The sequence below is a fragment of the Malurus melanocephalus genome, unplaced genomic scaffold (genome assembly GCF_030028575.1).
Source record: "Malurus melanocephalus ecotype Western Australia unplaced genomic scaffold, MMel_1.1 scaffold_1198, whole genome shotgun sequence".
NCBI classification, from domain to species: domain Eukaryota; kingdom Metazoa; phylum Chordata; class Aves; order Passeriformes; family Maluridae; genus Malurus; species Malurus melanocephalus.
This window is the reverse complement of record NW_026624430.1, coordinates 56,991-71,257: the sequence shown is the minus strand read 5'-3', so window position 1 is coordinate 71,257 and position 14,267 is coordinate 56,991. Positions and strand designations below refer to the sequence as shown.

General features: G+C 40.2%; 2 protein-coding genes across 2 annotated transcripts; one reads left to right on the top strand and one right to left on the bottom strand.

Moving 5' to 3' along the window:
* Window positions 1–126: 126 nt before the first annotated feature.
* On the top strand, window positions 127–9,122 carry HSP90B1 (heat shock protein 90 beta family member 1; the record flags this gene model as incomplete). Its single annotated transcript, XM_057387366.1, has 17 exons — window positions 127–292; window positions 837–978; window positions 1,065–1,181; window positions 1,453–1,784; window positions 2,531–2,642; window positions 3,289–3,405; window positions 4,001–4,117; window positions 4,800–4,937; window positions 5,026–5,103; window positions 5,197–5,262; window positions 5,514–5,783; window positions 6,009–6,254; window positions 6,547–6,683; window positions 7,067–7,145; window positions 7,247–7,402; window positions 7,927–8,025; window positions 8,860–9,122. Coding segments are annotated over 17 exons (2,402 nt in total), but the record flags the coding sequence as incomplete, so codon positions are not given.
* A 2,620-nt stretch (window positions 9,123–11,742) lies between these two features.
* Window positions 11,743–14,235, bottom strand: LOC130586543 (ubiquinol-cytochrome-c reductase complex assembly factor 6). The gene is made up of 2 exons (XM_057387367.1): window positions 14,068–14,235; window positions 11,743–12,522 (listed from the first exon to the last, which is right to left on the bottom strand). The coding sequence occupies exons 1-2, from the start codon at window positions 14,173–14,175 to the stop codon at window positions 12,427–12,429; spliced, it is 204 nt and encodes a 67-aa protein (XP_057243350.1). The 5' UTR covers window positions 14,176–14,235; the 3' UTR covers window positions 11,743–12,426.
* Between the last annotated feature and the right edge of the window lie 32 nt (window positions 14,236–14,267).

Genomic DNA, 14,267 nt, shown 5'->3' with positions numbered 1-14,267 from the left:
GGGGAGGGTGGGAGGGTGCGAGGGGCCTCCCCCTGCCCGGCTCCCGTGGCTCCGGTCGGGCTGAGCTCCTCTGGGGAGGGGGCGGAGGAGGGGATGGGCAGAACTGAGCCAAAAGCCGTGGGGGATAACGAGCGGAGAAGTTGGGGAGTGTAGGGATCGGGCTGAGAGCGTTGGTATTTTTGTTTTCCCCAGTGTCGGTTCGAGCTGATGAGGTGGATGTRGATGGCACCGTGGAAGATGACTTGGGCAAAAGCAGAGAAGGGTCTCGAACGGATGATGAAGTTGTTCAGAGGTTGGTGCTCTTTGCCTTTGGAAGGGTCAATGCCCTAGGCCTCAGAAGTAGTGAGGGAATGCTATTTAAAAGAGAGTTCTAGTCAGCTGGGAAAAATAAAAAAATTYTGGCAAACTATTTTCTTCTAAATAGAAACGAGCTTGAGAATTTGGATTTGGAAAAKTTGTACTTTTTTYTGTCAAATATCAATAACTGTTAATTGTGGTTTACTTGTGCATGTCATAAATGGTGTCGGTTCAGTGYCTAGATTAAATATCTCGATGCCCATGAAATGTCTCACTACATGCTGAGGATTGCAGTGGCTTTAACCTCTATTATTCCCTGCTATTTTTATGGAAAAAGTCTCACTTGTTGGCATGAATTTTCACTCAAGTTTTGGATTAAGGTGGTACAGTTGAGGATGGCTGCTCKTGCACTTGACTCATTTGATTGTATAATTTTGTGCTGCACTGGTGATAAAATATTACTGCTGCTGCTTTGTGATGAAATGAATGATGCTGTTTGTGGACAAGGCTCCTTGATAGGTTTTTCATTGTCCTAACAGAGAGGAAGAAGCTATCCAGCTCGATGGCCTAAATGCATCCCAGATCAAAGAAATCAGAGAAAAATCKGAGAAGTTTGCGTTTCAAGCAGAAGTGAACAGAATGATGAAGCTAATTATCAATTCTTTATATAAAAATAAGGAGGTTAGTGCCTTTAGATCATGTTAGAATTTTGTGGGCAGAGTGTATGTGTCTCTTCTGGCATTACTGACTACTGGTTTCTATTTCAGATTTTCCTGAGGGAACTTATTTCAAATGCTTCAGATGCTTTAGATAAGATCCGGTTGATATCATTAACTGATGAAAATGCTCTTGCTGGCAATGAGGAGCTTACAGTCAAAATCAAGGTAAGAAACACTAAATACAAACATCTCTTTCAGAGAAGTAGTGGAGGAGTATAAATGGCAGTGCATCATTAAATCTCAATTTTTGGCTTCATGCTGATGCAAATACAAACTAGGACCACATGAGGGTCTTTGTAATTAACTTTATCAAAGACTMCTCCTCTTTTAATGGTAAAATTATGTTTCTGGTTTTATAAAGAGCAGCTGAAGTATTGGAATGTTTTGAAGAAAGGTCTTCCCCATTTCTGTAACTGCTTTTTTCTCTCTTTTTTAGTGTGATAAAGAAAAGAACATGCTTCATGTTACAGATACGGGTATTGGCATGACAAAGGAGGAGTTAGTTAAAAACCTGGGTACTATTGCAAAGTCTGGTACAAGTGAATTCCTGAACAAGATGACTGAAATGCAGGATGATAGCCAGTCAACATCTGAGTTAATTGGCCAGTTTGGTGTTGGCTTTTATTCTGCTTTCTTAGTAGCAGACAGAGTTATTGTCACCTCAAAACACAACAATGATACTCAACATATTTGGGAGTCAGATTCAAACGAATTCTCTGTGATTGATGACCCAAGAGGGAACACCTTAGGACGTGGCACAACCATAACGTAAGTATTAAGTTTCTTTGGTCTTAAAATAGAAGAGGTTGTGTGGGTACACTTTGCTTATTGAAATATGTGAGTGAGTTTAGCTTTGTGACTGATTTAATTCTTGTAATACAGCTTTATTCAGTTTAAGAATAATTCAGTTAAAAGAAACATGCAAAATACAAACTGCCTCCAAAAAGAAATGTAGTTCATTTTGTGTTCTGTTGTGAATGTCTTGAAAACTGTCAGCAAGYAATTCCAGACAGTTCAGCTGTCTTCAGGCTGGTTTAGTCCCTCAACACAATTCTGGCCTGGCAAAACCTACACAGAGCTTTGTCTTGGAAATTGGCTGCTATTCTTATACCAGTGAGGCTGGTCTGATGCAAATTCAAACTAGAGGTAGCTTGCCAGTCCTGTTTTCATTGTTTTCATGAGCAGAGAAATGCATTTGGTCTTGGTTTAGAGGATGTTTTTCTGGAGGAGGCTTTTAATGTAAAAAAAAGGTGATTTTGGTGCTCTAGTTTGAAGTAAAGCTCATGARGGTGCATCAAGATCCTGCCAAATATCGATTATGATTTGATGCTTTTGTTTAAATTTTTATATTGTGTTCTGCCTCGGCAGATAGTTGATAGTTGAGTACAAATTGTATTTTTAAGAGGTATTAGAAGCTGAACTAATAATAGCTCATTTGCATAATCTGAATTGCTAYTGCTGCAACAAAAATCAGGGATTGTTCTGAGATTTTTATTGTGGTTTTTTTTCTTTAGCCTTGTCTTGAAGGAGGAAGCATCTGATTACCTTGAGCTGGACACTGTTAAAAATCTAGTGAAGAAATACTCCCAGTTCATCAACTTCCCCATATATGTGTGGAGCAGCAAGGTAAGTGTATTTAACTGAGCATTGCACAGTRTAAACTTTGGTTGTGACAGACARATCTGCCCAGATCTTTCATGAAGGCTGCAGGCCTGCCATAGAGGTGCAACTTGTCTGATTTCTACAATTCTTCTTTCCTAACTCTTTTGGCTACTGTTTTACTCATTATTTTTTTTCTCTAATAGTCTGTTGCTATAATGACAAAATTTAGCCTTGATTTTGTTCTGACTCAAAGAAGTTCATSAAAGGAAAAACACTGCTGATTGTTGAGAATGATCTTTCATCCACTGGCTTTTTAAGCTCTCAAGCAGAGCTGTGGCTAGGTATCCTTCTGAAAACTGGGCACCATCTTAGATTTCAGACCTGCTGTGGTGTTTTCTTGATGTAGCACCAACGAAAATCCACTAAGTCTCTGATTAGCATTATGTGTCAAGTATTGAAAAACTTAAATTTCTATGTGATGACCTCCCAGTGTGTTGAAGGAAAGCATGTATTAATAGAAAATTCATCTGAAAAATGCTACCTATAGAGRAGTTTGTAACAGACAGAAGTCAGGCTAGTGCTGTGAGAGATTAGGCTGTTTGAGAGAATACTAGAACAYACCTGATAGGAAGTCAAGTGTTCAAATCCTCACCTTCAGTTATCTCTTTAGACAGAGACTGTTGAAGAACCCRTTGAAGAGGAGGAAGCAAAGGAGAAAGAAGAAGAAACAGATGATGAAGCAGCAGTTGAAGAAGAGGAGGAAGAAAAGAAACCCAARACTAAGAAGGTAAGCTTTGTTAGACTTAGGGTCCTGTAACTTGTGTCAGATTGCAGTTTTCCTAGGTAGCCTTGCAGAGATGCATTTCAGTAGTGTATGCTTTCAAGAAGCAAATCCTTTTAAAGTGAGATGTCCTGTGAGGAAAGAAGATGGTAAATGTAACAGATGAGGTAGAAGTCAGGGAGATGATTGGCAGTAGCCTTGTGAATCTGTGGTCACAGCTAATTATAAATACTTGCATGAACTGCTCGAAATGGTAACGGAATTCTGTAATCTGACACTGTTGAATTTAAACTTGTCAATATAATCTGCTTGGGGAGATTTTTCCAGAGTGGTATTAGAACAGAAATACTGYACTCAATGCATGTGTTAGACATACATGGAACACACTACAGTGCAGGCTGAAGTTTTTTTCCCATGTGTTGCACGAATGTGCGTACTTAAAATGAGAATGTCTAGGTCATTTCATAATTTTGTAAATTAGAGAGAGCATGTTTGGGATTTTTGCATATTATTTTATATCTTGTATTCAATGGAGTGCCTTTTAATTGCCCTAACCCAAAGTAAAGAAGAATCTTTTATAGCATGGTGTTTATTTACCTAGGTTGAAAAGACTGTCTGGGATTGGGAGCTCATGAATGACATAAAGCCAATCTGGCAGAGACCTTCTAAAGAAGTTGAAGAAGATGAATACAAAGCTTTTTACAAAACCTTTTCTAAGGTAAGCTCTGGGCCTCAAGGATTCCACAGCGAGAGGTTTGGTGTAGTATCTCTTGCWATAWAGATAGAWCTGRATACTTACAGGATGGGCTGTTTCTGAAGAATTAATTAATTGCTGTCAGTAGATGGAATTGCAGAAAGCCTGGAAGGCACAACATCTCAGTCAGGAGTTAATTTTTTTTTTCCAGAGAGGAGGTACTGCCACCCAAATGTTGGTTGGTCTAGGTTTGGGAAGTATGTTCCAGGTCATGTGGAGCTTACTGATGTGTTTAAATGTTGCCAGGGAAGTTTGTATTTAGTCTGAGCTTTGTGGTGTTTGTTGCACATGGTGGGAGAAAGAGAGGTACACAAGTTTTCTAGAAGTGTTGTCTTTGTATCACTGCACTGTAATGTGTTACTCCAGTCTCCTAACTATTGATTATTTTGTTTTTGGTAACTTTTTAGCAATTGTTCTGTTAAAAACCAGCAAAACTTGGTGGGTCTCCAGGAAGGTGTCTTAGGAAGGTTATTTTGACATAAATAACTCTGCTCTTGAAACTTTTATCTCCATGATAGACTGTAACAAGGCTTGGCTACATGGATTAGTTGTAAACTGACTGCCCTTCTTTGCCAAACTGGTGTTGGAAAGGAATTAAATCATTGGTACTTTCTCCATGTCAATTAAAAGCATTTTCCCTTCACAGGAACATGATGACCCAATGGCATACATCCACTTCACTGCTGAAGGGGAAGTAACTTTCAAATCCATCTTGTTTGTTCCTAATTCTGCTCCACGTGGACTGTTCGATGAATATGGATCCAAAAAAAGTGATTTCATCAAGGTAGGACAGGAAAGTGTGTGGGTATGGTTTTGTGGAAAAGAGAAAAAACCCTGAAGTAACTTGACTGTTCTCTCCTCTTGTAATTCAGCTGTACGTTCGAAGAGTGTTCATCACTGATGACTTCCATGACATGATGCCCAAATATCTGAACTTTGTTAAGGGTGTTGTAAGTATCATAAACCTTACTTTAATTTCATTTGGTTTTTTAAAATCTTCAAATACTGTCATAGATGTACCTAAATTTTTCTTTCTCAATTAGGTGGATTCGGATGATCTTCCTTTGAATGTATCCCGTGAAACACTTCAGCAGCATAAATTGTTAAAGGTAAACAAATTGGTTTTAAATTTCTTCATTGTAAGCACACGACAGTGGCAAGGCTTAGAATACTTAATAGCTTGATGAATTTTGTTATAGGAGTCTGAAATTAATGTAAAGGAAACTCAGGTATTGGTGCTTCCAGATTACCTCTGTCTACTCAGATCAGGGACACAAAATGGAGTCTCTCCTTTGCAGTGAGGCTGAACWGATGGCTCATCCAAATACTTATTGTAATTCAATATTGCTGCTTTTTTTAGGTGATCAGAAAGAAACTTGTTCGCAAAACTCTTGATATGATCAAGAAAATTGCAGAGGAAAAATACAACGACACATTCTGGAAAGAGTTTGGTACTAACGTGAAGCTTGGTGTTATTGARGATCATTCCAATAGGACACGACTTGCTAAACTTCTGCGCTTCCAGTCTTCTCATCATGAAAGTAACCTCACCAGCCTTGATCAGTACGTGGAAAGAATGAAAGAGAAGCAAGACAAAATCTATTTCATGGCAGGTGCCAGCAGAAAGGAGGTATGTAAGAGTGARAGAAAGTAGGAAGGAGTATGAGATACTATAGCTTGTGCTTTTAGTACCATGAGCATTGTGAATTGTGCATTTATTGTAATGGAGACTCCATGCTTACATTAGTGCTGCAGTTCAGCGTTTCTGTACCAGTATTTGTCAGATAGTTGKACAGGTTTTGGCAGCTGCTGCTATCAATGCAGTTAAACTGACATCTGAAATGTTTCACCCTAGGCTGAGTCCTCCCCGTTTGTTGAGCGTCTGCTGAAAAAGGGCTACGAAGTGATCTATCTGACTGAACCTGTGGATGAATACTGCATTCAGGCTTTGCCAGAGTTTGATGGCAAGAGGTTCCAGAATGTAGCAAAAGAAGGAGTTAAGTTTGAAGAAAGTGAAAAGTCTAAAGAGAGTCGGGAAGCCTTAGAGAAGGAATTTGAACCACTCTTAAACTGGATGAAAGACAAAGCTCTGAAAGACAAGGTAAAATACTGTGTTATATGTAATGATTACTTTTACTCATTGTACTTGCTGCAACATACCTTGCAGATAATTGGAGCACACACTTTACAGTAGCTTCTCTGTCTTCATGGGTAAAGTCCTATGGATAATACCTTTATTCAGGAAAATAATGAGTTAGAATGTCATGTTACAAATTGTTCAGAAATTCTTGAATTGGCAGGGAAGTTCAGAGTTATTTATTTTATTCACTGTGTAAACTATTCGATCTGAGAACTAACATTAATGCATTCTTGTTTGTTTTTCTTTCCTACAGATTGAAAAAGCTGTGCTGTCTCAGCGTTTAACCCAGTCTCCATGTGCCCTTGTGGCYAGTCAGTATGGATGGTCTGGTAACATGGAAAGAATCATGAAGGCTCAAGCTTACCAAACTGGGAAGGATATATCCACAAAGTAAGCTTCCAGTTCTGTAGCAGCAGACATGAAATGCAGTTGATGGCCTCCCTTGCTTGGTGTGCCCATAACAAGTTTCCACCTGGTTCAGATGATCCTGGGTGTTCTTAATGTCATTTACAACCAAGTTAATCTCCATTGTGGCCTTACATTTTTATTTACAAGTCCAGTAAAAAACTGCCTGGTGAGCAAGACTCAGGGGCATTTGATATCTGTCATTTGGTGACAAGATGAACTCATAACTTGAATTCTGTTTCATAGCTGCAGGAGTGTTAAGGTGGGGGGAATATACTTGTTACTTGTTGCTGTGACTGTAACCAATGTATGTGGMTTTAAAGATGTAATTGTACTTTGAAACTTAGTGCTGTAATTTCTCCTCTTAGTTACTATGCCAGCCAAAAGAAGACATTTGAAATTAACCCCAGGCATCCACTGATCAAGGACATGCTGAGGCGAGTCAAGGTAAGTAAATAAATAACAGTAGTGAAACATTGAATTGACTTGGTTGCATACAACCTGCTTTAACAGATCTGTTTTGATTTTCTTGTGTTCTTCCTYGTTAGGAAAATGAAGATGACAAAACTGTTTCAGATCTTGCAGTGGTATTGTTTGAAACTGCAACTCTGAGATCAGGATACATGTTGCCAGACACTAAGGAATATGGAGACAGAATAGAAAGGATGCTTCGTTTGAGTTTAAACATTGACCTGGATGCAAAGGTTAGTTTGTCTTCCACTTGATAACTGATTTACTGTTGCTCTAGCTTAAAAAGTGTAGCTGCCTGATTCACTTGCATAAAATGAAATGTATTCAGCTTCCTGCACTTAAGTGGGCCACCAGAAGTCCAGCCCTGAGTCTGTACTTAATACTCATGTTCTCTATTCTTTATAGTTGCTTGAAATTCTGTTATTTCATCATGTTTCTGAAGTATTGTCCTGTCCTTAATTAAGTAGTGGTTCTACAGCAATAAATTGGGCACACAGACCTTTGACTGCTGTCTCCCTAATGGAGAAATTCCTAAATAAGAATAAGTAACACAGGTTCTCATAATGTTGTGCAAGAACTCCTGCTGGCTCTTTTGTTGGAGTGGATCAGTTCTAGACAGATATTTCTCCTTCAGGYAGCTTGTGGCAAATGTTAGGAACTGATAGTTTATCCTTCCTTAGCCTGTATTTGGCCAGTGCACAACTTGTTAAACAACCTAAACAAGTAAAGCAAATTGCTTTGTGACCTTTGTGTACAGGTGGATGAGGAACCTGAAGAGCCTGAAGATACAGCTGAGGAGGCAGAGCAGGATGAAGAGGAAGTGGATGCTGATGCTGAGGACAGTGAAACACAGAAGGTAGGCTCTCAAATTGGATGCTTTCTTGCCAATATTTTTGTGCAGCTTTGTCTGTGGGTGCTACCTGGCAATAAAGCTGTTCACTTGGCCTTTCATGACACTAGATTTTTGTGCAACGTGGTCCAGGTTTTTCTTGGAGGGGAAGAAAACTGCAGCACAAATTCATTATTTAACTTTATTGTGAGAAGATAACACTTAGATATTTTCAAAACCAGAGCTAAATTAAGCTTTAGAGGTTGTAACAGTGCCCTGTGACAAGAAAATGGCAGCAAATCCTCTAGTGAAGATAATTAACTGTGGTATTTCCACAGCTTGTGGGCAAAAACATGAACAAATCAGTAAGAGTGTGGTTTTAAATGTTTACAGAATAGGCTTGGAACGACACTCCAGCCAACACTAGTGCTGTSAAMCACTTCACCTGTCATGTRGAGTCAGCCTTCACTCAGTTCATGKCTGCAGTTTTMATKATGCYKTGATGGATGTGCTGAACTCTTCTCACACCACAGCTTCTTACGTTTACCTCTAAAGTTACCTCTAAAGTCTGCTTTCTTGGGGTGTTTTTGGAAGACACCTCCAAGATGATATCCTGTGACWAGTGCAAATGCATAGCTTATAGCAGCGTAATTTCCTGCTGTTAAATGTCAGATTAGGTAAGAATAAATTTGAGGAATAATATTTATTGTACTATACCTACTTAATTTTGATGCCACTACTGTTGTGTTTGCACAGCAATGTAACCTGCAATGATAGAAATTTCTGTTCTTCTGGGACAATTCTTGTAATCATTTTCCAGTTTCAAAAAGTAATATTCTGATTCTCTTTTCATTTTCACAGGAATCCACAGATGTGAAAGATGAACTGTAAACTGCACTCAACTACTGTCCTGCTTTGGGGGGTTAAGAGGGAATGTGAATTAGATTGTTTTGTTTTTTTTCCACTGTACAATGTCAAGGGATGGTTTGGGGTTTTAAGGGTAAAGGAGTTTTTTTTTTAAGTTCACTTTTCTAAAAACATTCCTCATGAATGTAAATTTGTATTATTTAACTGACTTGGTGTAAAATCTTGTCATGTACAAAATAAAATGTTCCCAGACACCATTAACTCTAAATTTATACAGAGCAAGCTCATCTTGTGGGCTGGCACAATGAAATGAAGTTATGATCCTGGCTGTTCTGTGTACACAAAGGACCTGACTGTTTCTTGGCAGTCCTTGCCACCTTTCCATGCAGGCACATCCACACCTACTTCTCTAGCATCTGCCTGGGGCTGGGATTTGTTTACAAACCTGCTGTGCACCTGCTATCTCAGAGCTGGATAGAACATGCTCATGAAAATAAGGATTTGAGTTAGGTATCTCCTGCAAGCTTAAGGCTATGAGATGGGGTGGTTAAAAATGGCATTGAAAGTGAAGCCCTGCTAGCTTAGGCAGCAGAAACTTTACAGATGAGGAGGAAAAGATTACTTTGCACAGAGTTGGTGAACAGCCCCCACCAGAACTGGTACCATCCTCCCTGGCACTTGGAACCCCTGCCTTTGATTTGTGTGGCTGCAGCTATTCTGCTTCCTACAGGTTTTTTTGGTTTTTTGTTGTTTTTTTTTTTTTAAGGTGGAAATTCTTTTCACATATTCTTAATGCTGTTACTCCTAAACGTTTTGACTCTTTTTTTTCTAGGTCCCTTTAGTATGACAAAGCACTGTAGATACTTAATGTGACTGAAGCAAAACAGGGTTAGGTGTAGACATATTGAACTTCTCTTTGTTACAGTAGCTTTATGTGGTGTTCAGATGAAGCACTACATTTTCTCACTAGCTCCTCTACTTTAAAACCTCTTCACAAATTGGGTAGAAAGCAATTACAGTGAGATTTTGGGGGCTTATTTTGCCTTTCTCTGTGGAAGGACATAGGAGTGGTGCTTCTGCACATAGATTCTACTTCTGAACCAATCTCTTCTGTTTCATTAACAGAACTTCTGTGAAGTCTGAAGTAAACTAAGTTTTCTTATTGGGTGAGGCCACTAAACACTGACCCGAAGAATTTGCTTTCCRTTTACTAGGCCCAAAATATGCCATGTATCAGTGTGATTATTGTGTTACGTTTTAGAGAAAAGGTTTGATGAAGTRTGCTGTTTGAGATCTCAAGGAAAGGAAGCTGAGTTTGGGGGGTTTCTGGTTTCTATTCACTGTTGTATCCTAGAGAAGAGCCTGTTGTTATTGTTCAGGCTCTAACCCAAGTTTCAATCAGCTTTAGTAGCAGCCTGTGGTAGTGAACAAGGTGCTTCTTGGGGCACCTTCTACTGCCTACACGAGTGAAACTTTGTAAACAATGAAACAACCTCCTAAGTATCACTTATTTTTACTGATGCACTCAGCAATGTATCATTGCTACCCACACCTCTCTTTGACCTCAGCGTAGGAAAGGTAACTCACACCATATGGTTGGGGACAATTCCACCCAAAAAACCAAAGGGGAATATTGGAAGTGTAGGGTGGCCTGCTCCAGTATTCTTAATCTGTAAATTACTTGTGGATTTAAGCAACATTTGTTCTGTTTTATAGCTGGAGTAYTCATTGCTTTGATCAGTTTGAGAGTAACAAAACCCATTAAATTTCAGAAATAAGAAAGAGCATACTTGAGTCATGCTTTGTGCTTCTTGATATCAGCTGAGGGTATTGTGTGCAACCCAGATGTGGTCCAGCTGTTTTCTTGCATGCTGCAGTGACAAGTGTTTGCTATTAATAACCACAAAATGCACTTCTAAGTTTACCTTTTTTTTTTTTTGTCAGCTCTGAAGCAAAATGAKGTCAGTGCTGGAAGTGTCTGCCAGTCAGCACTGTTTCTTTCAGTGCCACAGTTATGCTGATTGTGGTGCTGTCACCTCTGCTGTTAAAACGTGGTGTATTGTCAGCTTTGCTGTTCCAGATGGGCACTAATGAGGACATTTCCTCACTKCTAGAAAAGGCTGAGCTCCCTGTGGCTCAGTGTTCTGTGACAGCAGGGTACACCTAGAAATCCAAGCCTAATTAGTAGCAASTCCCCTCTGCAGCCTTTAGATACGGAAAACCTTTAGAAAGTAGGGAGAAATGCATCTTTCATGTCAGAAATGAACAACATAAGAGGTGATAGTCTGACAAAGTGTGAGTTACAGTGCAACGGCTGGTGAATTCTGGCTTGTTAAAGGGATCATTGAAAAACTGCTGTTCCTACCCCAGTTAGAAATGAAATACTGCTGAACTGTCCTATTTTCTCTTCAATAAACTTTATCTTCTGCTGAGGTGGAAGGTTGCCAATCTCAGCTTTGTTTGGGTGCAGTAAAGGAAAAAGTCTTTTCACCAGAAGTGGACCTATTAAGATGTTCTCATTGATAATTTTGTTTGGCCTTAACATGTGTTTCACTGTAGCCTTTCTCTCAAATGCCTGCTGTTCATTGATGAAGGTGCCTGAGAGAGAGGATGTGATCTCGTTATATGAGTGCACACAAGAGCAGGAGAGGAGTTCATCCCACCAACACCTGTAAAACTGGGTGAGAGCAGACACATACACCTGCATAAGAACTATAAACCTTTCATCCTAGGAAAACCACTCCAACTTACAGGAATAAATAAAATAATAGCTTCATAGTACACTGATGTAAATGTAGCACTTGCAGTGATCATTTCTGGATCCCTCTGCTCTTAGAAGACTTCCAAGCACTTTGGCAGTAGGAATGAGGGAGCTTTTTTTGTTTCTTTAATGAGTAATCTGTCAGACTGTGTTTTTAACAARTTAAGTGAGGGTGAAGCCTGTGCTTTGTTCTGGCATCCTTGTAAAGAGAAAGCGATCCCCAACCTTCACAAGCTCTACTGTGTACCACTCAAAACTGGCTTGTTGAGGCATCTTTGCAAGATGTTGACKCTGCATCTTCAAGTTCCTGGGGTGAGAGTTTTGTGGTGATTCTATTTCTGGAYTGAAAGGTAAACCTACACCTGTTATTTCACAGTTCTGCACATTTACAGCTMTCAAAAGCAGCCACAGACAGATGARGATTCCCAAYTGGAGCACAAACAAATATAATTTCAGTATAATTTGTACATATTTGCCCCATTTTAACTAAGAAGACCAAGCTGCAAGATTCCAGTCTCACAGAGGACCAAAGTAGATCTGTCAGTGATACATCTTTGTCATGGTTTGACCCCTTATTCTGATTGAGATTTAAGAACTCACAGCATTTTGGCAAACAACTGATTGGACTTTCACTGACAGCATTCACTGTGTGTTTATTTTTAATGYTGTCTGCAACTCTCCTTAAAGAAAAGCCAAAAAGCATTGAAGGAACACAGTATTTCAAATACATATTTCTGCAACTTAAACAGTTGAATAAATATTTTATCAGTCCTAGTCTTCACAATGAAAATAAACTCTGGTCACTGTTGTGAAGTCTGAACTTCGCTTGATCTTTCTTTTAGACCCAACAGTTCTGTTTTCAGTTCTCCAGGCTTGGGAGGTATTTCAGGTATGCTCTGTTAAAAACAGAGAAAGATGTCAGTGTTGTGACAGTGGAAAAATGAAACTCCCAAAACAGTAAATGAGCTTATGCTTTAGCTGTCATACTCTTCAACTGTGATTTTACCACCCTCTTTTCTGAGCAGATTATAATTCCTACCTTCAAAACACCTTAAGAATTATTACCTTTTTGTCATTTGATTTATTTTAAAGTAGCAAAATATAATTTGAAAAAAAAAAAAAAAAGCTAGGATGAAAGGAAGAATGAACAGTTTGTTTCAAAGGAGCCAAGCTTCTTTTTTGCCATTAAAGTGACTTTGCAGAGATGTTCTTGCACAGCAGAAGTTTCCACACACACTCTTGATGACAGAAGAAAAAGTTTCACTGCCCCTACCTTCCTGATTTAGAAATTAAGCACTGAAGTTGGAGATGAAATTTTAAAAAGGTACCAGATAACATGACATTTCAAGAACTGCATCTCCTCAAAATTCATGCTACTTTAGCRGTATAGATCATTTGATCATTCTGAATAAATGTCTATTTGCCTGTAATGAAGGCTACAGTAGAGACTACTAAAATACACAGATTCTAAGGAATCTATCAATAATTTAAGCCTCATTGCATAACTTTTGATCTGACAGCTCAAAATGTGGGAATTTTTGTGGTAATTTTTTTAAACTTAATTCCCATTTGAACATAGCACAGAGAATTTAAAAACCCAAGAAATATACACAAGCAGGATGTTGAGATGAAGTTTCCAAGTCAGGCCTGCAAAAGGCTAAACCAACCATTATTAGCCCTGGTGGATGGTCTCATTTAGAGTAGTTATGTGACCGTAATTTTGACAGCCTTGTCATAATTTCTAATGTCAACTTTTGGTCGTCTTCATTTCTGTTASTGGAGGAAACAAAGTCTATTTAAATCTAGTACAGCCCCTTTTCGAAAAGCAGCCTCCCGCAGCAGAGACTCCTGGATATACGGAGAGGAGGGGACTCCCCAGAGAAGTCAGAGAATCACAGAATTGTTAGGGTTGAAAGGAGATTATCCAGTGCAAGCCCCCTGCCAAGCAGGATCACCCAAAACAGGAACCCTGCAATGTGTTCAGGTGGGTTTGGAAAGCATCCAGACAGGGAGACTCCAAGACTTTTCTGGGCAGCCTGTTCCTGGGCAGTCTGCCACCCTCAATGGAAAGTTCTTCCTCATATTAAGGTGAAACTTCTTATCTTTTAGTTTGTGGCCTGCGCTCTTCATCCGATCCGAGAAGAGACTGGCACCATCCTCTTGACACCCACCTTGGAGGTATTTATAAGCATTAATGACACCCCCTCTCAGTCGTCTGTGCTAAGAGAGATCCTACATCATCTTTGTGACCCTCCACTGGGCCCGCTCCAGTAGCTCCTTGTCTTTCTKGTACTGAGGAGCCCAGAAGCGGACACAGAGCAGTCCTGGCTGCTGGGCAGTTCCTCTGTAGAGGCTGATCTCTGCAAACCGCCAGGCCAGAGACCTTCCCGAGACCCCCCGCCCCGCACGCTACCAGAGCCCGGGCCCCTGCGAGCACTTACGAGGTCAGGCCGGTAGTACCTGTGCACGGCCTCGGCCCCCGCCAGCATGGCCAGCATGCTGGCGGCCAGCGCCCGCAGGTACACGGGCCAGGGCACGCCGGCGGGCATGGCTGCGGGGCGGGCGCTGGGCACGGACCGCGCCGGACGTGCGTCATCCCCGCCGCCGCCGCCGGCCGGGGGAAGGGGAAGGGAAAAGGGAA

Bases quoted from the DNA above. Each gene is read 5' to 3' on its own strand.
- LOC130586543 (XM_057387367.1), bottom strand. From the start codon at position 14,175: ATGCCCGCCGGCGTGCCCTGGCCCGTGTACCTGCGGGCGCTGGCCGCC. The intron at 12,523-14,067 runs GTAAGTGCTCGC...TGTTTTTAACAG, and splicing joins GGTACTACCGGCCTGACCTC to AGCATACCTGAAATACCTCC.